Consider the following 26,078-nt stretch of genomic DNA (forward strand, 5'->3'; position numbering starts at 1 on the left):
GCTCAGCGCAAGTCAGCAGAGGCAGATGAAGCTAGAAAATAGAAGGAGCCAGAAAATCAGAACAAATTTCCAGAGTTCATTTGAGGCCAAGCAGAGCAATTCAATAAGAGACTGAGAGAAGCCAGGTTGATTCAGTCAGCTTGGAGAAGAGTTGGAGCCAGAAGAGCTGAGGTGAACCAGCCAGCCAGAGTTCAGAACGAACTAGAGAGGATGAGCTTATTCAGCAGTAAGCCTCTGAGGTGACAATTACATCTGGATAATGAAAGATATATTTACAACAGGGATTTTTGTTTGTTTGTTTGTTTGTTTGTTTACACCATTAGTCTGAGCATAGATTTTTCCAAAGCCAAAAAGAAATCATAGAACTGCAAAAAACCAGAAAGCCTCTCTATGTTAGAGAGAATAACAGCTACTGTAAGAAATAAGTTAAAGCCTGAAAGAAAATATTTACAAACCATACATCTGATAAAGAGCAAATAGTGAAACTCTGTGTAGGTGTCCCTTCAATAATAAGAAAGCAAATAACCAAGAAAGAGGCAGCAAGGGATACCTGTGCTTAGCCTACTCTTTCCTTGTTATGTACTAAGGGAGTCCTGTCAGGGGACAAGTGACAATAGAAGTGATCCAGTCTTCAACCTTAGAGTCACTGGGGGTGGACTTTGAGATTTTTAAAATTCAGTATCAAGGACAAAATCAATCTCTCTCTCTCTCTCTCTCTCTCTCTCTCTCTCTCTCCATCTCTGTCTATCTGCCTCTTTCTCTGTCTCTCACTCTCTCCCTCTCCCTCTCCCATTGCCTCCTGCTTGTGTATCAGTTGTAAGTGCTCAGCTTCTGATCTTACATCATGTCTGCCTTCCTGCCACCATGCTCCCCACCATGATGGTCATGGACTCACCTCCAACAGCAAGGCTACATGTCTTAATCCTTCTAAGATTGTTCTACTAACTAAGACCAAACATTCAAATATATGAGCCGATGAGGAACATTCTCATTCAAACTACCACGGGCAGCATGTCCTTGGTAAGAGTTATCTCAAACATGTTCGACACTTATCTTCTAAGCAATGGGAGTTAGCCAATGATGGCAGATATTGGATGTCCAGGGAACTCAAAAGTAAATAGTGTTAAAACAATTCCTAGCAGAAGGTCATATCCTATATAAATTTGACTTTAAGGTTAGAAGCCTCCATCTAGGCATTTTGTCTTTGGCAAAGAGCCAACCCTTCTAGGCCTGTGTGTGCTTGCCTTCACCTTGTGTGCTGGTTTGTATGTGCAGTTTCTATACCTGGCCCATGTTTACCTGGGTATGTGTCAGCATCTTCTGACCTAGCAGCCTGTGTGCCACTCAACCAAGTATATCTTAAATTTAGACTCTTTGAATTTTTTTTCTTTCTTGGCTTTGGAGTTCAAACCTCACATGGACTACTTCTGGAACAGGATTTTAAACTAATATCTTCCTTTCTTAAATGACTTGATCAGGGTACTTTTTCATAGTGACAGGTAACTAAGACACTTCCTTTCATTATTTACCTCTTTCCATAGCTGTTTATTCCCAGGTCTGGCATGGCCTAGTAAGGGGTGGAACACAATGGTTCCTGCCCCTGGGACAAGCCAGCAGGCATATACCTCCACATGTGTTGATGGCTGCTGTGGGCATAAGACTTCCTTGTATAATAATGTACATATTTTCAGATTCCTCCTTTGAGGAATGTCCTTCCTGTTAACAACTCTAGGATAATCAAAGAAAGCATAAGTCCAGGAGGCAAAGGTGTGGCTAATCTATTAGCAAAATGGTAAATGCTGGGACCTTCAGGCCAGCCCTTAAGGATGTGAGAAAGAACTCTGAAAACATGAGTTCAAAAATATACAAGTACTCAACTATGCAAAATATAAAGATGCAATATGAATTATATGATGGGCATCATGAATCTAAAAAAACAGTGAGCCAACTTGTCAAAGTTACTAAGGAACTGGATAAAGAGATTTGGAGAGTGGTGATCACATCCAGTTATGTTTTTGTTTATGCTTACAAAGACAAACACATTCCTTAGTTCAAGGTCAGTCTGGGACAGAGAAAGTTTAGGTTTAGGCCTAAACTTGGTAGAAATGTTAATTTCAGGGTGGGGGTCCCACCCAGCTGGCTTATTGTCTGTGCTTCATAAAGGCAGGCATATCTCTGAATTCTTTTGCAATGTTAAAAATAAAAGTGTGTGTGTTTGCTGTCTCCTAAGAACCAAGAGACTGGGCTTATAGGATGCTGACTCATAGGATAATCAAGAGGGAACCCAGAGTAAATGACTGAATTGATATGTAAAATAAAAGACACAGCTTACTATCTGCAAGAGATGGAGTATCCAGAAAATTTTTAAGGATAGCAACAGAACTTCGTGGAGAACTGTCTTCCAGCAGAAGATAGAGTGATAGCTGTCTGGAGATCTCCAGAGAAAGCAGAACAGGGAAACATCAGGCTCGAAAACTATCTCAAACAGAACATGGGTCATCAACTTAGACTCACAATCTGACTTTGAGTCCGTTGTTTTGCTGCTCTCAACCACTCCTTCTTTCAGAACTTCTCTCCCAGGCTGAGGCTGGTCCTTGGCAGTTTATAACATGTTTCTTTCTCTGAATTCAAGTACTTTAGACTCCACATGAGTAAAATGATGCATTGATTGACTCTTTCCCTTGCATATTTCACTTGCCCTTCTAACCTTCAGGGGTTTTTTTTTTTTGTTTTTTGTTTGTTTTGTTTGTTTGTTTGTTTGTTTGTTTTGGTTTGGTTTGGTTTAGTTTGATAAGCTGCCTTGATCATGCTGACTCCTCACAGCTATAAAACAGTAAGCAAGGGATTACTGGCCCCTACAAGTTTGAGTTTGTTTCCTTCAATACATGACTCTGAGAAAGTCACAGTGGTAGAAGTCGGTGGCAACTGATCACATTCTATCCACAATCAAGAAGGGGGTAGCGATGGACTTCTGTGTTTAGCTCACTCTCTCCTTCATTTGTAGTATGGAATTCCAGTCAAGAGAACAGTGTTGACCAAAGTGGGCCAGTCTTCAACTTCAATAAGCTAATCAAGACAGTAGTCCAAATCCATACTTCTAGGTCATACCATAGCCTATCAAGTTGACAAATAATTGCTGCAGGGACTTACTCTCAAAGGATAGAAAATTCTAAACAAGAGGATGATTCAGTAACTTCTTACATACAGTGGTGGCCATGATAATTACCATTGTTTCAAAATTGCTAGAAGTGTATATTTAAATATTTTTACAACAAACATGCAACTTATGGGAGGCAATGGAATTACTTGGAGTTATTTAATGATCCTACATTATAAAGGCAAATAAGAAAAGTCTGGGTTAGGAGAAATAGTTTGGGAATAAGAGCACCTGTCAGACAGTCATGACGACCTAAGTTGTAATCCTAGCATTTGTGTAACAAGCTGTGTGTTCCATAATTTCTGCTTCTGGCTTCTGCCCACAGACTGGTAATGTAAACACATGTGCATACACACACACACAAAAGTAAATAAAATAAAAAAGAATAAAATTCTTAAAGAAAATACCATACTGTATCATACAAATGCATTTAAATACTATTTTCAAAGTGAAAGTAAAATTCAGAAAATTCATTTTTAACACAATGGAAAATATTATTCTTGCACACGTAGATAATACATAACCTGTGTGAGCAGTAGGAGAGAGTGGTCAGCAGCCCAAGTCTGAAAAAATAGTAACCATGGATAGGAATATAGAAGCTACTTTTGCATTTAACACATGAGCCTTCTTGTTGTATAGGTGGGCTTTCCTTTCACTTGAGTGAACCCCAAGGCCCTTGCTTCACCCCAACAAGCCGGGTTACTGTGGGGTTATTTCCTAAGCTAGTATGCAGACTCTTTCTGTAAGTAGAGCTCTAGAATTTTAGAATATAAATCGATCGTAAAAATCAAACTCTTGCTCTAAGGTCTGAAAGGTCTTTATCTGTTTCTTTCCTCCTCCTGCCAAGACTAAACAAAGATCTTTGATGTCCCTGGCTAGCTCTTGTTTTCAGAATCTTGACCATTTCACAATGACATGATTACTCTCAGTGGACAAACACCCTATGTTCTTTTGGAGAGTTCTGCTGGCTTGAGTTGCTTTTTCCTCTCCTGATCCTCCATTCAAATTCTCCTTGGGATTTAATAGAAGTTTTTCCTGAGGCTCAGGCAGAGCTCGGGATGTCTCCATTGACAGCAGGTGCAGTGTTAACCTCCAAAATTACCAGAGCAGTGTCTCTCTTGGGTCAGAACTGTGCCAAGTGGACCATAAGGACCTTTTTTCTCTTCAACTTTACAGAAATTACAGAGAGTCGATTTTGCTCTTGCTGTTGGTGGTTTTAAACAGGTGAAGAATCCAAGGTTTAGGAGTGAGATTTGTACAAAGTTCATGTGCTATTAAATGATAGACAAAAAATACAATACACATCATACACCTATGGGACTGTATGCGTTCTTTCAATTATTTAAGAAATATGTATTTAGCTCCAAGGAATTTCATATACCTTCATATTGCAGAAGATTAACTGTCAACAGAATATAAACTGTAGGCAAGCACAAGCACTTTTATTCTTTCCTATCATCTGTTAATGTTCAACTTTAAAGCAGAACAAATTTTAAAACCCATATATGCACATAGAAATTTTTCTTATGTTCTTCTTCATGCTTTATTACTTGTTTTAAATCTTTATATTAAATATCCTTAATCAATGCACATACACACATACAAAGAGGGGGAGAGAGAGAGAGGGAGAGAGAGAGAGAGAGAGAGAGAGAGAGAGAGAGAGAGAGAGAGAGAGAGAGAGAGAAATACAACAACACACTGCTGTTTCTGTGGACTTCTAATTGGTCTTCTAGCATCCTCTGCGTCTGTGTTAAACACTGGTATCATCAGAAGTGGGTAACATCAACCCTGAATGTGCACAACAGAGTTGAGACATTCCTGAGAATTTATCTATTTGGGATATTCTGCACTGAAATGATCATCTTATGAGTCAAACTTTTTATTCTTTAAATTTTATTTCTTTGGAACCAGTGTAACTTGTTAAATTTTCTTTTCCTTTTCCTTTCTCGGTATTGGAGGAGACTAATCCAATGGCCTGGAAAATGCTAGGCACATGTTCTATCACTGAGATACATTCCTAAACCGAATAGTGGCTCTCTTTTTCCTCTTTCTTCTTCTTCTTTGTTGTCATTGTCCTCTTCTTCCTCCTCATTCTGTTTTTGGGTTTGTTTTTTTATTAAATACACAGGCTAGAATGAGGCCCCCTGGCACATAATGCAACAGATGTGCAGCTCAGTCTTCATGTGGATCCCCTTAACAATGGGCTCCCCCAAAGCTGTAGTGTGACTGTGTTATCCCTTCCCAATAGGGCTGCCTTCTCTGGCCTCTGTGGGAGAGGATGCTCCTAATCTGGCAGAGATTTGATGTGCCAGGGTCAGGGGGCAATATCTATGAGGAGGGCACATTCTCAAGGGAGAAGGGGAGGAGATTGGGGGAGAGCCTTAGTAGGGGGTCCAGGAGGGGACAGTGTTTGAGATATAAATAAATAACCGAGAAAGAGAGAGAGAAAGAGAGGGAGAGAGAGAGAGAGAGGGAGAGAGAGAGGGAGAGAGAGAGAGAGGGAGAGAGAGAGAGAGGGAGAGAGAGAGAGAAAGGAAGAAGGAAGGAAGGAAGGAAGGAAGGAAGGAAGGAAGGAAGGAAGGAAGGAAGGAAGGAAGGAAAATAGGAAGGAAGTCTTTCTTACTGGTCTACTGGCACTGAGAAGCTGTGAACAAAGCACAGAATGTCTTAGAATAATAAAAGTTTAGTGAAGCATGAAATTAGGAATACGCAAGACCATTAAAACACAAAAATAAAGAAAATACAGAAAATTCATTAAACCCTTTGCAAAAATAATATGCTATGTATATCTTGTGAGATATTCAGGTCTATGGTTGAGAAACTTCCAACCTTCATATCTCTGAATATATTTCTCATGTGACTAGGATCTTATATTTGTTCTATTTAATATCTCACAGAATAGTGGACTTATGTCTTCCACAGTCTGGATTCTTGAAGACAGAGACTTGTTTATAAATTGCTCTATTTCGAAGAAGGAAAAAAAGACTTTGTCAGGGGTCAGGATAGCTATAGAGAAGCCCAATGAAATGTGCAAAATATTCTACACTGTGACATAGATAAGCCATAGCCCCAAAACAATAATTTCTTTGGCACAAAGTTAAGAAAGAATATGGGCCATCCTGGAGGAAGAACAGTCTGTGTGCGTGGACGGAATGATCCAGCTCGCAGCCACTGTTAAGCACATTAGACGTCCACACTAGAAATGTCTGGATCCAGTTCAGAAAGACATATATAAGCTGTATAGGTCAAACTTAACCCTAACAAAGTGAGATGAACATTATTGTTTTAACTTTCCAAATTAATCTTACAAAGAAAGTGGGAGGAGGGAGAGGGCAGGAGGTGGAAAGGAAGAGGGAGAGGCAAGATGAAAAGAGGAGGAAGGAGAGCCAGGAGGAAATTAGAGGTGAGAGGAAGCAGGAAAGAGTGAGAGCAGTTTAGTACACAGGGAAGAAAATAGCTAGAGCATGTTTCTTTTATAATTACATTATCTTTGTTTCGTTTTTCGTGACAGTCTATGTGCAGAGGACAAAGGACAACCTCTAAGAGTCAGTTCTCCACTTCTATCATGTGCATCCAGGGGGTTAAACTCACCCTATTTTTTAAAATTTTTTATTTTATTTTATTTTAATAGGGTATTTTATTCATTTACATTTCCAATGCTATCCCAAAAGTCCCCCATACCCTCTAGAGAAAGTACCCAAGGAGCTAAACTCACCCTATTGATCTTTGTGGAAAGTGTCTCTACCCATTGAGCAAACTCACTGGTCCCACTTTCCTTCCAACAACCTTTTTCTTTTCTTTGTTTGGTTTGGTTTGGTTTGGTTTGCATGTATTTATATATGTGTATGTCATAAGATTGGTTCTAGGACAGATGCAGCTCAAGGGACAGTCCCTGGAAGAAACATAAAACCAACCACTTCTTCACTTAGTAACATCGAGTTGCTACTATTCTCTATACTAAGTATCATACTTGGAACTTGGTAGGTGCCCACTAAGGAGGGTAGTACTATTTCCACTTGCCATCATGGAGTGAATAAAGGCAAAGGTCACACTGTTCCTGTCACTTCATAGTCCAGACATTGTCTAGGCACACCCAGACTCTGTGTCCCTTTATTTGCTGATCCAGCTGTGCATTCTTCCACCATACCACACACTGTTTTACATTCATCATGTTTTGGCTCAAATATCAGATACCACCTTACCAAAGATTTCTTCCTTGCCAGCTTCTTCCAATTCCTGAACTTCTACTCTGCTTTGCTTTCTCACTTGCCTGGATAGACATTCCTCAAATAAACACATTCCACCCTCATTTACAATCTGTCTTTCCAGCTAGAAGTAAACCTGGATGAGAGCAAGACCTTTGCAGCCTTTCTCCATTCTTCATTCCTGTCCATGAGAGGACTCAGCACAGCATATGCAGTATATGCTGGATAAATAAATAAATGCAAGATCTGGAGAGAAGCAGTCCTGGCCTTAAATCTTAGCATAACGACCATGGGAAAAGCATTTAATCATTCAAAGCCTCATTCGCTTTCCTATTATAATGAGGGATAACACAACGACAGCACCTACCTCCAAGGACTAAAAGCAAGCCAAGAGCAGCAGCAGCAAAAGCCAAAATCCATGGTGCTTTTTACTATTGCTTTTCAATGTACAGGATTAAAAGAAATTCATGCCAACCTGCCAGCATCTTTATGATCCTGGCTTCTTGAAAGCTAGAGTCAGAAAACCTAAACCTGTAATTTTTCCATGTATTAGACATCATCACTCACATGCATACAGACTGCTGCTGCCACATCCTGAAAGATTCTAAGGGTCCAACAGAAATGAAGGTCTCTGCCCAGAGTTAGGTTCTATGAGCATCTTTGGGATCTTGTCCTTAGGAAGTACAGACCTTCTGGTAAATGCATAGGAGGCAAAGGAAGTAGCATGAAATGGCCATGAAGCATCCAACATGAAAGTGGCCTAGTGAGCCTATTAGGGTGATGTCATCATAAGACATGCATTATAAGGGAAGCCCATATTCCCTTCCTTTTTGCTTCCAGGTGAGTTTGAGAGGCAAATTGTAGGCTACTACTTCAAAAAGCCTCATTACAAAGGAGCAACACCTTGAATCTAGACATTTGCAATGGAAAATACGTCCAATTGACCCCCCCGGGAAGAACTGTAACTGATGCCAGTTCCTGGGTTCTGTCTACAGCTTGATGCCCCATTTGAAGATGAGAGAGATAGGTGAGGGTGCATTTATTCAGTTATAGAGAAATGCTCAACCTGTTGCAATCATCACCATACTACAAATTGGATCCCTAACCCCTTCCAAGGTTCTACCATATATGCTCCCATAAACTGACTAAAGGAGGAAATTCATGAAGGTTCTCTGTGGGAACCAATAAAGCCAACTATTTGCTGGTGTTGGAACTCTGTCTGGAATGTGAGCAGTAAGATAGATACATGTCATACTTTGTGCCCCCCAAACCCATGACGTGCTAATATTCTCTAAAGTGTTACAGAGAATTGCCATCTTTTGAAGTACACTGAGTAAGACATCAAATCAGGAATTGGATCAAGTGAAAACCCACATGTCCATTCCAAACTGAACACAGATTCAAACACTAAGAGCATGGCACGTTCTGTTGCTCAGCAGATGGGTTATGCTTAACACTCATTTGCAGGATTCTTGATTGCTGAGAGTCTACAAAGCAATCCAGGGATCTACTGATTGCCTGACTCTTTATGGCCACACACAAGCTGACAATATTTAGGGATTTAAAATGCATGTCTCTCTGGCTTAGGGATGTACCCCTAACCAGTGCCCTTTGGTTGTTGCCATTGTACAAATAGGAGTGATTACTAACCAAATAGAATGAAGATGTGTGCACATCAGAATTGTCTAAAATAGGCAAAGGTCTTTTACTGAGACAGTGATTATTAGACTACAGTTCACTGTGTAATGTGTTTTCCTGTAGTAATAAATCACGTGGCCACTGGAAGCCAGTGTCAAATATGAAAAGAATCTTTTAACTTGCTTTTCTGATCACCAACACAAATTGAGGCCCAATGACTTCCAACAGAAGTATTTGAGTGATCATGTCTGTGAATAGACATAAGAATATAATCCCTACCCCAGCATACAGAGGATTCATATTCCCTGCTTTCCCAGAGTTCATAGAGGTTAAGAAACTATAGAACAAGAAACTACAGAAATGATAATAGCATAAAAGAAATATCTATACCTATTGAATGAGCCAGAAAAATACAGAACAATTTTTTTTATTGTTTTTTTTTAAGAAAGATTTCTCTAAGAAATAGATGAGATGATTAATCTGCCATTTTATTTTAGGTTTTAGGGTTTTTTTTATTAGATATTTTCTTCATTTACATTTCAAATGCTATCCCCTTTCCAAGTTTCCTCTCCGAAAATCCTCTATACCCTCCCTCCCCCCTGCTCCCCAACCCACCCACTTCCACTTCCTGTCCCTGGCATTCCCCTATACTGGGGCATATAAATTCTCATAACCTGACTACCATTTCCCAGCAATGAGATAATGGCCATTGAGTGGCTTGTGACTTTGTGACTACTGACCACAGTTCTGTTGCTGTATTTCTGTTCTTAATAAAGTTGTTGCTGTTGCTATAGAAGTAATTTTCAGTGGCTCAATACTTGATGGCTTGGATACTGACAAAGCTAAGGGCTAGGCTCAGGACTCCCTTGTTACAGAGTTTAAGCAGCCCCATCTCATCTGTCCTACAGTATGCATATCCTATATCCTTCAATGTGGACAAACAATTGTAATGGTAAGCACAGGAAATATAAAAGAGACGTCTGGGCTTCACCTAAGACAGAATTAATGGACTCAACAATGAAATAAAGTTGTGAGATTTCCTTTACTTCACCTCCATTTATAATGAGCTGGTTTAAGGTTTATTTTACAGAGTTTGGGGGCAGTCATTTTTACAGTTGGCTAAAGAACCAAAGCCTGTTTTCCCCAGTGAAAGAGATTAGTCCTTGACAAGGTTGTTACAAGGTTACTTAGCCATGCAAACAGACTCTGAAACTAGTAATTGTCCCTTGTCTTCTGTCCAGAATGGCATGGATCACCACCAGGACAAAAACACTCAGGTCACTAATGGAGGCTGCAGTTTCAGAAGTAGATGAGAGAAACAATGAGGGCAGACCTTGGTTCTGCAGGTCTCACTACATGGTATGTGCCTAAAGGTTAGCACACATGCTTAACTATGGATATATGTATACGTCTACGTCTACGTCTATGTCCACGTCTACATCTATATCTATATATGTCAAGCACGAGAAACACTATAGGTTATGTTCTTTTCTGCCAAAATCACAATCGTGAAATATGACATGCAACCTCAGAGTTACTAACTTGCCTGGGTTCGTGTGTATGAGATTAAAGACCCCAGAGTCACACTTTTCTTTAGGACAACATGCCTGCACAATGATGCTCACCTGCCATTACTCAGTCACTCAATGAGTCTTGAATATGTCAGGCTATGAGCTTAGATGTTTTAGATGGAGAACAAGGATTAAATGAGACATGGCTTTTCATGAAGCCTTCAGTACAATGGTCTGGCCAGCATTTTCTCTCTGATGACACATACATATACACAAACACCAATGAGGTAAATTACAGAGCCTCGTTTCCTATTTCTTGCTTACTATAACAGGTACATATAATGTGAATGCACTCATACTCATAGAGATATTGAAACAGTAAAACCTTTACATCCTGGGTGAAGGTCTGTCAATTTGTCCACAGCTCAGTATGGATAGTGATAACAAAACTATGTCTAGTGCATGTGTTCATGAGTCTCAGGTGACACGTGTATGATTGCTTTTAATCATGCTTGTTCTTTTTAGCTTTTCTTGCCAAGGCAGAATGCCATGTATTGTTAGTACCATTATAGCCTCATTTGTAAATTACAAGACTTGTGTATTCCAGTATATATTTGATAAGATATCAGTATTAGTCATAGAATGAACCTTACCAGCACTCATGGGCCTTCAAACATGGGACTCCTTTGAAATAGAAATGAATTATAATTATAATCACAGGACAGCTGATGACATCAAAATGAAACTTGGATTAACAAACGTAGAGAAGCATTTGCAACCCACATGGGATGAGCCAAACTGGCAAGTGAAGCATTGTGTGTGTCTCTGTGTGTGTGTGTGTGTCCAATGTCTCATTGCCTTGACAGAAAAAGATTGTGAATACATTAAATTAAAGACAAATTCTTCAAAGTTTAAAAACATACTACCTTGGAATGCCAAGCAGAATATGTGGCCTGGAATGCGAACCTTGGGATTCCCCACAGTACAATGAAAAAAGGAAAAGAACAAAGAGGTGTTTCAGACAAGCCATGATAGCATAGACTGGAGTTTTGGGAGCAACTGACCAGCTGCCAGCCTGGTTTTGATAAATGTATTCCCTACTTGACTATTCTGAACTCTGTACGTTCCTTCTGTCTTCCCTTCTGCTTCTGTTACCTGCAGCCAATGTTTCTGATTGTCTGGAGAAGGGAAGTGCAGGAGCAGAAGAGAGATTGGGAGTAAGAGGCTGAGAGCCAGAGAGGGCCAGGGATACTATAGTTTCAAGGAGATTTCTTTTATTTATTTATTTTTTCATTGAAGCACATCATATTTTATGCTTTAATCTTTCATTACAATTAGTAGGCATTTCTCTTTGCTGTTTAGTTTTGGTAGGGATATCTTCGCAAATTCAATACTTTTATGGAATACTTTCATTGATTACCTTTCTCAATTTGGGGTAGTTTCGGTACATGCTGCCTTTTCAAGAATAAAGGGAAAATGATGTACAACAGATAGATAAATTGAAAATGACATATACAATGCCTTGTGAGAGTGGAGTCTGGAGTGGCACTTTGACACTATAAACCCTAATGTCTTCCATGAGCACAATAATATTAAGTATAAGAACTTATGGCTATGTGGATGATCAACGACATTGCTGTTTCCAGGATACTGGGTTATGTAGCCTAGGAAACCAAAAGGTGATAAACAGCATCATACTCCAAACCTCGAAAACTCTAAAACTCCATGTAATGCTTTCTCTTATTAGTTTTCTGCTGTGAAACTTTGCTACCAACGTGCATTATTGCACAGACCAGCTCCACTGGGCATCACTGAGGCTGTAGAACTGTGGGCTCCTGCTAAACCAGAGTTCACATCTTAATAAGGGCCCCAGATGAGTCATACATAAATGGCAAAGTTTAAAAGATAATGTCTCAACATTTCCGGGCAATGTGGTATGTGAGGAGAAATCAATCGGTGAGTGGTGGCACTGTCAATCATGTGCCCCGCACTCGGGCTCACGAGCTTGGTAAACTCCTAATGTACATAGAGCAGGTGTGTGCTGCAGACAGAAGACTGGTAAGACATAGTATCCCTGCCCTGACAGAGTTTACAGACTGATGGATGTGCAGGAAAAGTTGGTTGTACAATTATACATGTGTAATGTAATATTTCAAAGCTATGAAGGGAAATAGTTAGGTACTGTCAAATATAGTGGCTGAAATGGCAAGGTTAAAGGCAATTTTCTCAAGTAAATACATGTTTCATCTGTGGGCTAAGCCATCCACAATGACTAACCACACTCACTTGTTTAAAATAGGAAGAAGAGAGGAAGGTATTCAGGCGACAGCAAAAGCAAGTATCGGCTTCTTGTGGGAAAACATAACCCGGTGAGTTAGTTCCAGCAGCTAGGGGCAAATGCAAGGGCTTCAAATCAGGGCTTGTGGGAGGTCCAGGCTGAGGAAATAGGCAGGGGCCATGCTATGCTAAGCCACAGGAGAAGACTATGCCCATTTGGAAGTCCATGAGATCTTTAGAACAGTTGGGTGCTTTCATGGCTCAGTAGATTTCTCTCTATGCGGTGTAGTAGACCTGGGCCTTCAGTTCAAGATAATATCACCTTCTGCAGGGAAATAGAAGGCTCACTGAGATAATGCCCAGCAGAGGGAGAAAGAAGCTCCAACTGTGAAGGCCTTCTGTGTCAGGTGCAAGGGTGAGAATATCACACAGGCCAGCCCTGCTTGGATGTGCAGAAGTAAGGGGTGGTCAGTCTTGGAGTCAGTCCTGTGCTCCCAATCACAACGTGCAAGAACATAGGCATCCTCCAAAGAGGACGTGAAATACTTAGAAAGGGAAACATCCCATGAAGATTTCAAATGAAAGTCCTGCAAGGTGTGTGGCTTCTGGGATTTGGGCTCCATGGATGACTTACTTTTCTGGCTTGAGGTTAGAAGTGCAGTTATCTTCTACCTTTGCATCTATAAGAGGTAAGGAGAGGGAAATGGGAATTATGGGAAGTGAGCCAGCTTCTTTCCAATTCTGAGGACCACGCTAGAAGCAAAGGATATTCACTCTCTGGATTAGTGCTGAGCATATGGAATCTTTGCTTTGTAGTGGTAGGGTGGACCATTTTTGTTATCTTATACATATGAGGTCATTGTCCCTATTTTTACTCCCTTAATCCTCTCCTCCTATGAGCCTTTTCCTTCCTCATTTTGTCTCCTCCACCACTTGTTTTGCACTTACTTATGCATAATAAATAGTATCTCAGCAGAGGATCCTCAGAGCCACTGCAGGTGAAAGAAACTTGCATTGCTGTTGTTTAAATGTTGGACAGAAAGGTCACTGTACACTGTTTCCTTTGTATTGGCTTTCTTGTTCTCATCTGAATGGGCTCTGTGAATAGATACCAACCTCCTTTGCATCCTCCAAATGCCCTACCCGTGTTACTACCGACATGTAGTAAAATTTGCATAAAATTTATGGTCTAAAAAACTGTCAGGAGGAATAATTGTGCAAATTATTTAAAATACTTGTCATAAGTATCACAAGATGATTGGTCAATCAGTGCTAACTTTGAACCATTACTATGAACTTTCTTAATTTTCAGATAAAAATGAGACATAAAGGGTTGAAATGGTATTTTCAATGAGTGGCTTTTTGAGATATTTCTATAGATGGGTTTGAGTTCTGGATTTGCACCCTAGTTCCCTGCATATCATGTACCTAACCACCCAGTTCTCACTGACTGAAGCTCTTTACTCTAACGTGACTAATGAATGAGATCTTATATAGGTTATCCTGGGCTGGGAATCTAGTCTAATGAACTGCCCTTCCTGCTGCTTGTGAGGTTCACGTGAGCATAATTCATTTTTTTCCCCTTTCTCTTGAAGTGTTTTCTGAGAATCTCCAAACAAAACAATGAGATATTGCCTGGATGATGTCTTACAACCTGAGGACACCAACAACCATAAAACCAAAATGGAAAACCAAAGTAAACCAAACCAGCACTGGCAACAACAGAATGCCTTAGAAAACAGGGGCTTGGTGCTAGGAAAATAGCTCAGTTCGCAAAGGGATTACCTTGCAAGCATAAGGACATGAGCTCTAGAACCCACATTTCCCCCTCCAAAAGTCTTTAACCTTAATTATTTTCCTCATAGGATCCAGTCAAGTGAAACTCAGCACATTTTCTTTTTTCATTGATTTTTAAAATTCATTCGTTTATTTATATATACTTTACACCCCAGTTTCAGCCCCCTCCTTCCTCTTCTCCCAGTCCCACCCGTACAAGTCCCTCTTCCAATTACCCCTTCTTCTCAGAGAAGGAGAAACACCCCTTGGGTACCACCTAGTTCTGGAGCATCCAGGGTCAGCAGAACTCTCCCACTGAGGCCCAACCTGTCAGTTCAGTTAAGGGGAAGGGAACCCAATGGCAGACAACAGAGTCAGAGACAGTCCCTGTTGAAGCTGTTAGAGGACCCACATGAAGACTAAGCTACACATCTGTTCCAAAGGTTTAGGGCCTAGGTGGAACTGGGTAGGAGGGGTGGTGAAGAGGAGAATGGGGATCAGGTGGGGGAAGAGGAGAAGCAGTCTGGGTGTGAGAATGGAAAATGATGTGGGACATGGGGCTAGATAGAGACCTGGGATGGGGGCTGTTCTGGGAACTCTATGAGGGTGACCCTAGCTGAGATTCCTACCAGTAGGGTAGGAATTTGGAGGCTGAAGTGGCCATCTTCTGCAGTCAGGAGGGACTTACATTAGAGGGAAGAGGACATCAGCCTACTTTGTCCTGCAAGATGAGCAGAGGTCAAGATGGAGCAGAGATTGAAGGAATAGCCAACCAATGACTGGCCCAACTTGAGACCCATCCCATGGGATAAAGCCAATCCCTGACACTATTAATGCTACTCTGCTATGCTTGGAGACAGGAACCTAGAACAACTGCCAATTGGGAGGCTTCATCAAGCAGTGAATAGAGACAGGTGCAGAGATCCACAGCCAAACATCAGGTGGACCTCAGGGAGACTTGTGGAAGAGTAGCATATAGAATTGAATCAGTCAGAGGGGTTAAGGACACCTCAAGAAGACCTACAGAGTCAACTAACTTGGGCTCATGGGGGCTCACAGAGACTGAACCACCAACCATAGAACCTATGTTTTGACAGATGTTGGGCATGGATAGTTTCAGACTTGTAGCTCTGGTGCTGGGGAGATGGTGACAGGTAGATACCAGGGCTTTGCTTGCCAGTTGGCTGAGCCCACTTGAGCACTTCTAGGAGAGTTAAAGAACTTGTCTCATAAAATATGTGTGTGCGCATGCCAGTATGTGTGTGTGTGTGTGTGTGTGTGTGTGTGTGTGTGTGTGTGTGTGTTGAGGGTGGGGAGTTGTAGAGATGTCTCAATGGTATACAGCATTGTTGCTTTTGTAAAGGGTCCTGTTTTGGTTCCAGAAAACCATATTATAGGTTTATATTTTAGTTTGGGTTGCTAATAATGTGATGAAATGCCATAAACAGAAAGATGGGGAGGAAAGGGTTTATTTCCCTCACACTTCATTATAATCAAGGGCAGTGAGAGCGAAAACTCACGTAGGCCAGGGATATGGAAGTATGATCTGACACAGAGGCCTTGGAGGAGTGTTGCTTACTGTTGTGTTCCCCATGGCTTGCTAAGTCTGGTTTTTTATAGAACCCAGGACGACCAGCCCATCAGTGGCTACACTGACAATGGACTGGGCCCTCCATGAATTACTAATTCATAAAATGTCCTATAGGCTTGCCACAGCCTGATGCTATGAAGACATTTTCTCAATTGAGGCTCGGTCCTCTCTGATGAATCTAGATGGTGTCAAGTTAATGTAAAATTACCCATTATGGGAGCTTGCATGGTTCTTAACTCAAGGCCACCCAATACTTTCTTCTGCCTTCCACATGCACCAGACATACACAGGGCACTCAGACATTCATGCAGACAAAACATTCAAATGCATAAAATAAAATAAAATAAAATAAAATAAAATAAATATTTTTGAAAATCAATTCCAAAAGGCAGATAGCTATGAGGAACTCTGAGGCTCTCTTTCATGTCTACATGCCTGTCACTCTGCTCTGGGGGAATCCAGAGTATTAGAACTTTAATATCAGGGCATGGTCATTGGATTAGCGTGGTTCCTCTATTGCATTTATCCAAACAGAAATAAATCTGTATATATACAGAGGTAGACTTATAAATCTGTGGAAGGTCATATATTTATTAGGCAAATTCTGGATTCTCGGACGCAGAAAATATTCACATTCCCAAATGACCTGATGGTCACTCCTGTGGCTGTGGACTTGGTTCATAACTGACTGACAAAACTAACACCACTAAGAACATGGGGATGCGGTTGATTTACTTACGACCATCCACAGTCCTGGCCTCGAGATGCACAAGGTCTGGTTCTTTGCTCGACCCCATCACAGACCTAAAAAATGGCAAAACATAAAAAGGAACATTTCACATTAATAACTTCACATATACCTCAGTGACTCCCACAGACTGTTAATGCCTGCAGGTTTCAGAGACCATAATCCTGGGAACGTATCCACTCTGTTTATGTCTAATGCTTGACAGCAAAATTTCCCCTTGAAATAAAAACAATAATGAATCCTTTGACTATGGCCAGGATGAACTGACAAGGACACTCTGTGTCCTTTAGCTCAGATTGGAAACATGTCCTGTAAGTAGAATACATGCATTTTACCACCACACCACCAGCTTCACATTAGACTTGATGGACTCATCAGGCAAATATCCAGCATACTGCTTTAGATAGTTGACTTGCCCAGGGACTCAGAGCAAATTGATATAACTAAAGTATGACACTTCAAAATTACAAAATCCTATGAAGTTTTGTTTGCATTATGTGACACAACCAGTTTTAAAAACAAAAAACAAACAAACAAACAAAAAGACACCTGTAGCAGCAACCATTTTCAACAGAAGCACTGGACCAATACAACAACAACAACAAAAAGTGTAGATGTCTCTCACATCCTAGTATGTCCTAAATCTGGATATTGATGTCAACGAAAACATATTTTAAACTCCTTAGAGAAGACATCAAATAGAAAATCATTGTTCTGTTATATAAATAAAACAGTCAATCTCACAATCCCCCTAGAATTTTTATAGAGCAGGATCACATAAATGTAAGTACATTTGTCCTTCATTTTAAGTAGGATTCATGGAAAATTAATTGGTTCCATTTCTATGAAGAAAAGAGTCAAATTCTTCAAAACTGGTCCTGCAGTCTACCCTCAGCATCCTTGGAGAGAGAGGGAGAGAGTTCAAAAGTGCACATCACTTCAGGACTTAATGTGGAGTCTCAAACTGCACATGCCAGGCTTCATCTCACTTTTGCTGTCAGAGGATGAGACACACTGAAAGACTTTGCGGCTCCTAAAGTGCCACATCCATTGCACACTCCTGGGTGAGCCTCTGAGTGGTTCTGCTCGTAGTTTGGAATGCTCTGCTCCAGCTCCTTTGCGGTCTCTCAGGCTCTTTTTAAAGACACAATTGAAAAGCCACTTCTGCTAAATATATTCTGCTTAAGAGGATATCATTTCCTATTAACAAATATTTACTTTTATGTAAACATGTGACATAGATTTTGACACAAAATCTACTTCATGGGTGTCACAGATATGAGAGTAGCCTGTTCCATCACCAGGCACTTGTATACATAAAACACAGGGGCACACACACACACACACACACACACACACACACACATCAATATGTGCATATGACAAATGCAGGTACTGCGAGGATTTTGTTTTTAACTATTTATACTCATAGTCATAGGTCTTGTCATATTATGGTAAATTTGTAAATGTGGAATATAAAAGGGTAAAAAAAAAGGAAAATGGAAAGAAAGAAGGATCAAAAGAGGAAGGAAGCAAGAGAATGAAAAGTGCAAAGGTCAACAGACTCAAGGAAAGAAGCGAATTAATCGGTGTCTTAGGGGGCATTTGCAGAACTCTTTTTGTTTGAATTAATTTCCTCAACTCGGAGTCTGAGGCCTCTCTATAGCTTAGCTGTTCTTCATTTTCACAAAAGCAGTCTCCTTAAGGGCCTATTATCATCACAGTCAGTAAGATTTCTCTGATTGATACATGGCCTGAAACTCAAAGTCTATGTTCTAAACATTAAATCCTACTTTCTTCTCCAAGGAAGCAGACATTTCCTAATAAGGCATTTATCATTTCACTCAAAGAAACCTGTAAAATGAATTTGAACACTTGGTATCATTGAAAATAGCTTGAATACATGCAGAAGATGACCTCTCCACTGTCATTATAGTTAAATATCAGGAGTACTACTGGCCCATACGTACTGTTCTTCATCTCCCAACACTGAACGGGTGCCTCAAGAGCCCAAGCCATGAGCATTAAAAATGAAAATGAAGGGGTTGGGAAGTGGCTCAGTGGGTAAGACACAATTGAAAAGCCACTTCTGCTAAAAATATTCTGCTTAAGAGGCTAGCATTTCCTATTAACAAATATTTACTTTTATGTAAACATGTGACATAGATTTTCTCTACATGTAGGAGAGCCTGAGTGTGAATTCCCACCACCACTGTAAAAAGCCAAGCATGGCTTCACATGCACATAACATGCACAGCATTGGGGTGGAGAAAAGCAGACTCAGAGAGCTCCATGGCAAGGTCAGCCTTGACTAAAGGTTCAACCTTCAAGGTCCTGCTTCCAGGCACTATGACTGATAGTAATAGAGGAAGAAACAGGATTCCCACGCAGGCACCTACATATAACTAAGAGCACTACACACTCACATACATGTACCACATAGTAGTCAGTGTGCATTACATACATACATGCACACATGCACACAGGGACACATGTAAACAACCTCTTCTATGTGATTATATAAATGTTTGTGTGAACAGTAAAGATATGGAAAATACTGGTATAGTCACCAGTATTTGCTCTACAAAACATGATGTTGCTCTATCTTGAAGACTCTGAAAGAATGCTTCAATAAAACATGAAACAGCAGTGGTCCAAAATTATTTATTTAAAGATTTAATTTGCCTTGGGTCAGTTATAAAAGTGTCTTTCTCTTTGAACTATATTCTTCAAGACTGTGTCCTATGGTATCTCTGCCTGGAATCCTCCAACCCCTTCCTTCTTCTGCCTTCACAACTCTTATTGTTGGATCTCTGTTATAAATGACTGAATTTATACACACTTTTCCTAGATCAGTTCTGACTTAGAGTCAGTTATCCCTTCAAGACTTCTAGACCATGTTTATATTTCTGGGATACACACACATACACACACACACACACACACACACACACATCCTGACCTGATTTGGACTGGTACTTCAGGCCTATCATCACAGATACTTGAGAGCCTAAGGCCAGAAGGATCAGAAGTTCCAGGCTAGCCTGGTCAATATTGTGAGTGATAAGAAAGGTTAGCTCATAACAAGTCTAGCAGATGTGAGGTCTCTGGATTAACTCTGAGGACCCCACCCAATGTATCCTTCCGTTCTAAAGCAAGGACTCAGATGCACTGCTGGTTTTGTTCTTTTCTGTTGTCTCATGATATTCAAAGAGATGAGTATGGAAGTTAATAATCACCCATGAAGCTAAAAGCAATGGTGGTATGATAAACTTTCAGAGATAGCATGGGAGACCACTCACAGTAATGTATAATAAGTATTTGTTTAGGCCCATTGGTCATGCAAACTTTATATGCCTCAGTACAGGGGAACACCAGGGCGAAGAAATAGGAGTGGGTGGGTAGGGGAGTGGAGGGGGGAGGGTATGGGGGACTTTTGGGATAGCATTGGAAATTTAAATGAAGAAAATACCTAATTAAAAATAGTATTGTTTCCACAGATCAATAGTCACACGAAAAAGTGAATGTGTAACACTCTCCACATGAAAAGCAAAATTCACTTATTCATGTATTCAGCATTCCATGTTCCTGGGGAATAAAATCAGAAGCTATGCCATTCTTCTCATTAAGAGTTCAGAATTACAGCTAAAAGGAAAGGGGGGGTCTAACATTTGGGGTGCCATTGTGTACTGGCTAGTTTTGTGTCAACTTGACACAGCTGGAGTTATCACAGAAAAAGGAGCTTCAGTTGAGGAAATGCCTCCATGAGATCCAACTGTAAGGCATTTTCTCAATTAGTGATCAAGGGAGAAAGGCCCCTTGTGGGTGGGACCATTTCTGGGCTGGTAGTCTTGGTTCTATAAGAGAGCAGGCTGAGCAAGCCAGGTGAGGCAAGACAGTAAAGAACATCCCTCCATGGCCTCTGCATCAGCTCCTGCTTGCTGACCTGCTTATGTTCCAGTCCTGACTTCTTTCAGTGATGAACAGCAGTATGGAAGTGTAAGCTGAATAAACCTTTTCCTCCCCAACTGCTTCTTGGTTATGATGTTTGTGCAGGAATAGAAACTCTGACTAAGACACATTGCAACAACCAGGAAAAATGGTTCTTTTCATGGGGATAGAGTCTCCAGAGGCAGCCAAGTCCAGGTTGACTATAGAACCAACTTGATCAAACTCCTGGAATATTCAACCAAGTGACATATATATATATATATATATATATATATATATATATATATATATATATATATGTAGTGGGGGGGGGGGGCGTTGCACATTCCACTTATATATAAACAGCAAGCCTAGCCTGAGATCAAAAAGAGAGTTCTCCACAAAGACATCTATTAGTGAGTCAAGAGAGTTGGGGTTTTCAAAGTAGAACATTACAAATAGGGTAAGCACTGTTAGTCAATACCATCAGACACCACTCACTCCGCAATGGGAAGTCTTTGCATTTGACTCTGTGAGTCATAAGGTAACATGGAATGGAGTTAAGAAAGTATGGCTGAGGCTGTGACTGAATGGTACACCACTTGCCTGGTGTGCATTTAGCTTGGAGTGCAATCCTTAGCACTGAGGGATAAAATGGAATAAAGAAAATATATAATCAAATAGGAAAGTGAAGGGTAAATTTATTCATCGTGCTATATGTGCTTGGCTGATAAAAGCTGGAAACAACCTGCTGTGGCCTGGCACCTCTCTTCATCTGGTATCTCAAGATGCTGCTCTCATTGACAGCTATTTCAGGGTAAAACCCTCAGGATCAGGAGAGGCAAGCATGTGGAGAAAGCTAGATCCAGCCTGGTGTGGTGTACCGCGAATGCTAGCGGCACGGTGTCAGCCCTGTGAAATACAGTCAGCCCGATGCAGCCTTTGTAGACATTTTCTACTGAGGAACTCAGAAATGTCACCAGTTTATCATCCTCCTGGCATTTTGTCTGGGATGATCCCACTTTAATATAGTGCTCAATAAATGGTGCAGAGCCACAAAAATGTCCTGAAGTAGATAACTGCAGAGCAGGTATTAAAAAATAAAGACTGTGACTGGATAGCACCTACTTATTCAGATTTAGAAATGCAGTAACGTCACCCAGGGCCAGGGGTCTGCATAGGGATAGAGGCCATGCAGCAAGGAGAGCCCTGCTTTCCCTTTTCCTGATTCTGATGGAGGATTCATGTACCCATAGGCATTCTCCATAAATGCTGCCTCAGAAGCAAACAATCCTGTCTGCAGAGGCAGCAACACGCCTGGCAGATATTAGGAGCTGGACCCCTTGATTTCCTTCTGGGCAGCAAGTGTTGGCTCTTCACCTGCCATGATAGTTTCTAAAGCAAACACTGTCAGGAACTCTCGAGCTACGGCTGCAACTTTTATTCTTGAACAAGGCAGCTTAGCTCAAGGTCTCTTTTCCTGTGCAACCAGAAAAAAAAACAAGCTGTGTGAAAGAAAGGCGGCCTGGGTGTCCTTTTAACCTCTCTCTTTAGACTAAGAAACATGCTTTCTTCTTCTTTTAGTCTAGATCTCACCCCACCACACTGCTTTTTGAGTAACAAAGCTATCCCCTTTGAACAAATAAAGAAGCCAGTAAGTAAACAACACAAATCAAAATTAGTATTATTTTGCTGTGTATAACAGGCTTACTGAGAAATCAGCATGGGCTGCAACCATAAGCCTCCTGTGTCCAAAGTCTGCCTCTGGTCATTCTTATTCCTCAAGCCAGGAGCCATTTATGCAGAGGTTATTTTCATAAACTGTGTGTGTGTGTGTGTGTGTGTGTGTGTGTGTATGAGTGTATGTGATATGTGCACACGTGTATACACATGTGTGAGTGTACATATGGCGTGTGTACATGTGAGTCTGCATGTGATAGCTACCATGTGTTTTGCATATACTGTGCACATGTTTGTATATGTGTGCGTGACATATATGTGTGTGTGTATGTGTGTGTGTGTGTGTGTGTGTGAGAGAGAGAGAGAGAGAGAGAGAGAGAGAGAGAGAGAGAGAGAGAGAGAAAGAGCTGTGTGTAGGAAAAGGGTGAGGAATTGCACAAACTGTTTGGCAGAAGTAAAACTTTTACTGTATCATAACATTGGAAGGAGGCAACAGGCTTCAAGAGCCTGGCCCTGGCCATGGTTCTTGGCCTCCTATGGCATTACATAACTGAAGGTGGGGGGCACAAAAAACAGCAACAGTGAAAGGTTCCTGAAAGTACAATAACCAAAAATTGATTCAAAGCCAAATGTGAGGTGGATCTCGAGTGTTCTGTAAAGCGCTCAGAAGGGAGGCACTGCATAACCTCACTGCCACTCATAACCTCACTTCCCGACCACACAAGATGTACACTCTGTACTGTACATGCTCTTATTCTACACAGTGTCAATGGATAGTACACAAAGAACCCCCGCTTGTTCCAGATTACAGCCTGCTATAATCTCACTGTCTTTACTGTATGCTTTCTGCTCTGACAGAAACACGACGGTCTGAATACGGAAAACATAGGATTTACCAGTGTCCTACCATCAGTCCTCAACATGCAAGTCTTACACTAATGTATCTTTGGATTAAATTATATTCAAATTATTGATTTAAAAAAATTCTGTTTGAGTTGCTGACAAAAAATTCATACAGACCAACAGCAAGAACAACAAAAACAGTAAATGAATTTGGGTTTGATATCAAGAGAAGATGCAATAACCATTTTTTCAAATGAGCATAAATATACTTGGGATGTTTTGTGTTACAAATCTATGTGAAGTCTAGTTTTCAGCGTGGATGGTTGTGAAATCAAATTAATCACTTCTGAAAATCCACTGGTGGTGCTCTGTGTCCTGCAGGGCTACACACCCATACTCAGCAAAGACTTAAGTCTTAGCTGCCAAAACAAGCAACTCTTTGTCATCAGTATGAGTCTTTCTCTTTTTGTCTTTAAAAGTGGTAAAATTAGAACTCTATTTATTATTTGTTGTCAGTAAATATTTCCTTTCTATACCTGTTTGACAGTCACACATACCCAGGGCCAGGTACTTATTTCTTGGTCACCAGGTGAATAAAAGCTTAGTGTCTACTCCAGGGAATCCATGTGAGCAGGTGTGTGCGTAGGTGTGCGCAGACCCAAACATATCTTCTGCACGTATTTACCCTCACTGTCTTCCATACTGCTTGTTTGTTACTGAGTGAATTTGCTTCTTACATCATTATTTACATTTCCAGGCTACTTCAGACCCTGCCACACTTTCCTACTCTTTGTTGTCTCTGTTTTCTAAATGTATGTGGGATAGAGAGGAAGAGGAGAGTCTATATACCATGGACCATGGCCAGGACAGTACACCTGATTCCCAAATAAAAGTCACAGGGCAAGAAAATTCAAAAAATAGATTTGAAGGGAACAGCACATCTGAGTCTCTAACAGGCATAAGACCAGTGAGATTCAGAGATATAAATTTAAAATAATCATGGGTACTGTTAAAGAGGAGCTTGTGAAGTTCTATTAAAATTCTCTTTTATCATTTTTAAACTTTAGTTGTATCATAGTTTCAGCTACTTTATAATTTTGCCTGATAATAAATCTAGATGACAGTTCCTTATCAGCTCAGGAGACTAATGAAGTAAATCTCTAAGTACTTTATTACAGTCTATTACATGAAAATCTCCAATTTACTGTGCTATTGTCTATTAATAGACTCCAAGTAAAAGTGTACACTGATAGAGAAAAAATTCACTGCGAAGAGGCAGGAAAAAAATGGCTAGCATCTCTGTGAAAGTCCTGGGGACGGATGACAAAGTGTCGATGAGGAAGATATATTTATGCAATGATCTTTTAATTATTATTAATCAACCTCCATATGAATGAAAAATAAAAGCCTTTTCAATATAGAACGTGAAATCTATGTGTTGAGGAAGTTTATGAGTTAATAACAAATGTAGAGAGAGAGTGAAGGGTTGCTTGGAGTGGAAGATAGACCAGAAATTTGTCTCATCTCAGACATAAATGCTGGACATCTTACCACCAGGGCTAGGATGGAAGACTGAATCTGTGAACAAATTGTGGCTGGAAAAAAATTAAGCGACCCATCAGAAGGACTGTGTCTGTGCTGATGTACTCAGAGTGAGAGGGGAAGCTAGCGGTCCAGCTAGGGCAAGAAAGGCCTTGTTATCCAAGGAACAAGAAGAAAATGACCTTCGCCCTCTCCTTTCTTTACTGTCTGTGTAAGGATCAAGAACTTCAGATGAGAGAGCAGCACAGGCAGAGGCTTCAAGGCATTGACTCCTGGGCATTTTCCTGCTGGAAATAACCTAACCTGCAGAAATCACATCCCACGAGAGACTCTAACTCTGATGTCTGAAGACAGCTATCTCCAAATAATGTTTTGTTCGAACAGATCAAGACAAGGAGAAAAAAATGAGCACATACCCAATACATGATAGTTTTTTTTTTTTTTTTAGTTGTAAGTCAGATATGTGGTAGGTACTTATAAATATTGATTGCAGAAAATATACACAAATTACAACTAAGACTAAACAGTAATAAAATGTTTAGTATCTTCTTGTGACATATCTATGAATTTCCCTATATATTTCTGGAATGCTGAAGGTTAATTACTATGGAATCTACTACTCTATGCTGAGTCTTACTAGGAATCCTTCCAACTTAGCACAATGAAGAACACATGACTAACTCTGAACTGGAATAATTTAATGAGGATTTACTGTGTGTTTGGTGAAAATCTAAGTATTAGGGATTAGATAGAAAGTTAAATGGAAGAAAATACCAGTAACTCTTGAGAAATCTTAATGATGAAAACAATGAAATTATATGTGTAATATATAAATATATTATATATGAATATATGTGTATGTGTAAATATATTATGCAAATATATACATATATACACATATATTACAGGTGGTAAGAACATTTCTGGAAGGCTGAATTGTAAATATAACATAGAAACTATGAGATTTAAGCATTTCAGAAGAAAATCAACCTCTTGTCACAGGGCCTAGATCATAGCTGGTGTTTATCTATTAAATGTGAGACTGGTGTCAGTTAGGGCAGTGAGGCCATGCCCTTGTCAGTGTCCTGTACATCATCTGCCAACAATTTAGATGAGGATGAATGTCGTGTGCCTTCAAATCCCATATATAATACAAATGGGGGAGAAATGATGAAAACCA

At 40.4% G+C, this 26,078-nt stretch overlaps 1 protein-coding gene across 9 annotated transcripts in view; it reads right to left on the reverse strand.

The window, feature by feature from the left end:
* Sorcs1 (sortilin-related VPS10 domain containing receptor 1) overlaps positions 1–26,078 on the reverse strand; it is a 535,835-nt gene that overhangs the window by 127,900 nt on the left and 381,857 nt on the right. For all 9 annotated transcript variants that reach the window (XM_030251008.1, XM_017318265.2, XM_030251009.1 and 6 more), the window contains one exon: positions 16,895–16,959. In XM_030251008.1, the coding sequence (XP_030106868.1) occupies positions 16,895–16,959 (65 nt within the window). The remainder of the gene's footprint in view (positions 1–16,894; positions 16,960–26,078) is intronic.

Source organism: Mus musculus, chromosome 19 (assembly GCF_000001635.26).
Source record: "Mus musculus strain C57BL/6J chromosome 19, GRCm38.p6 C57BL/6J".
Taxonomy (NCBI): domain Eukaryota; kingdom Metazoa; phylum Chordata; class Mammalia; order Rodentia; family Muridae; genus Mus; species Mus musculus.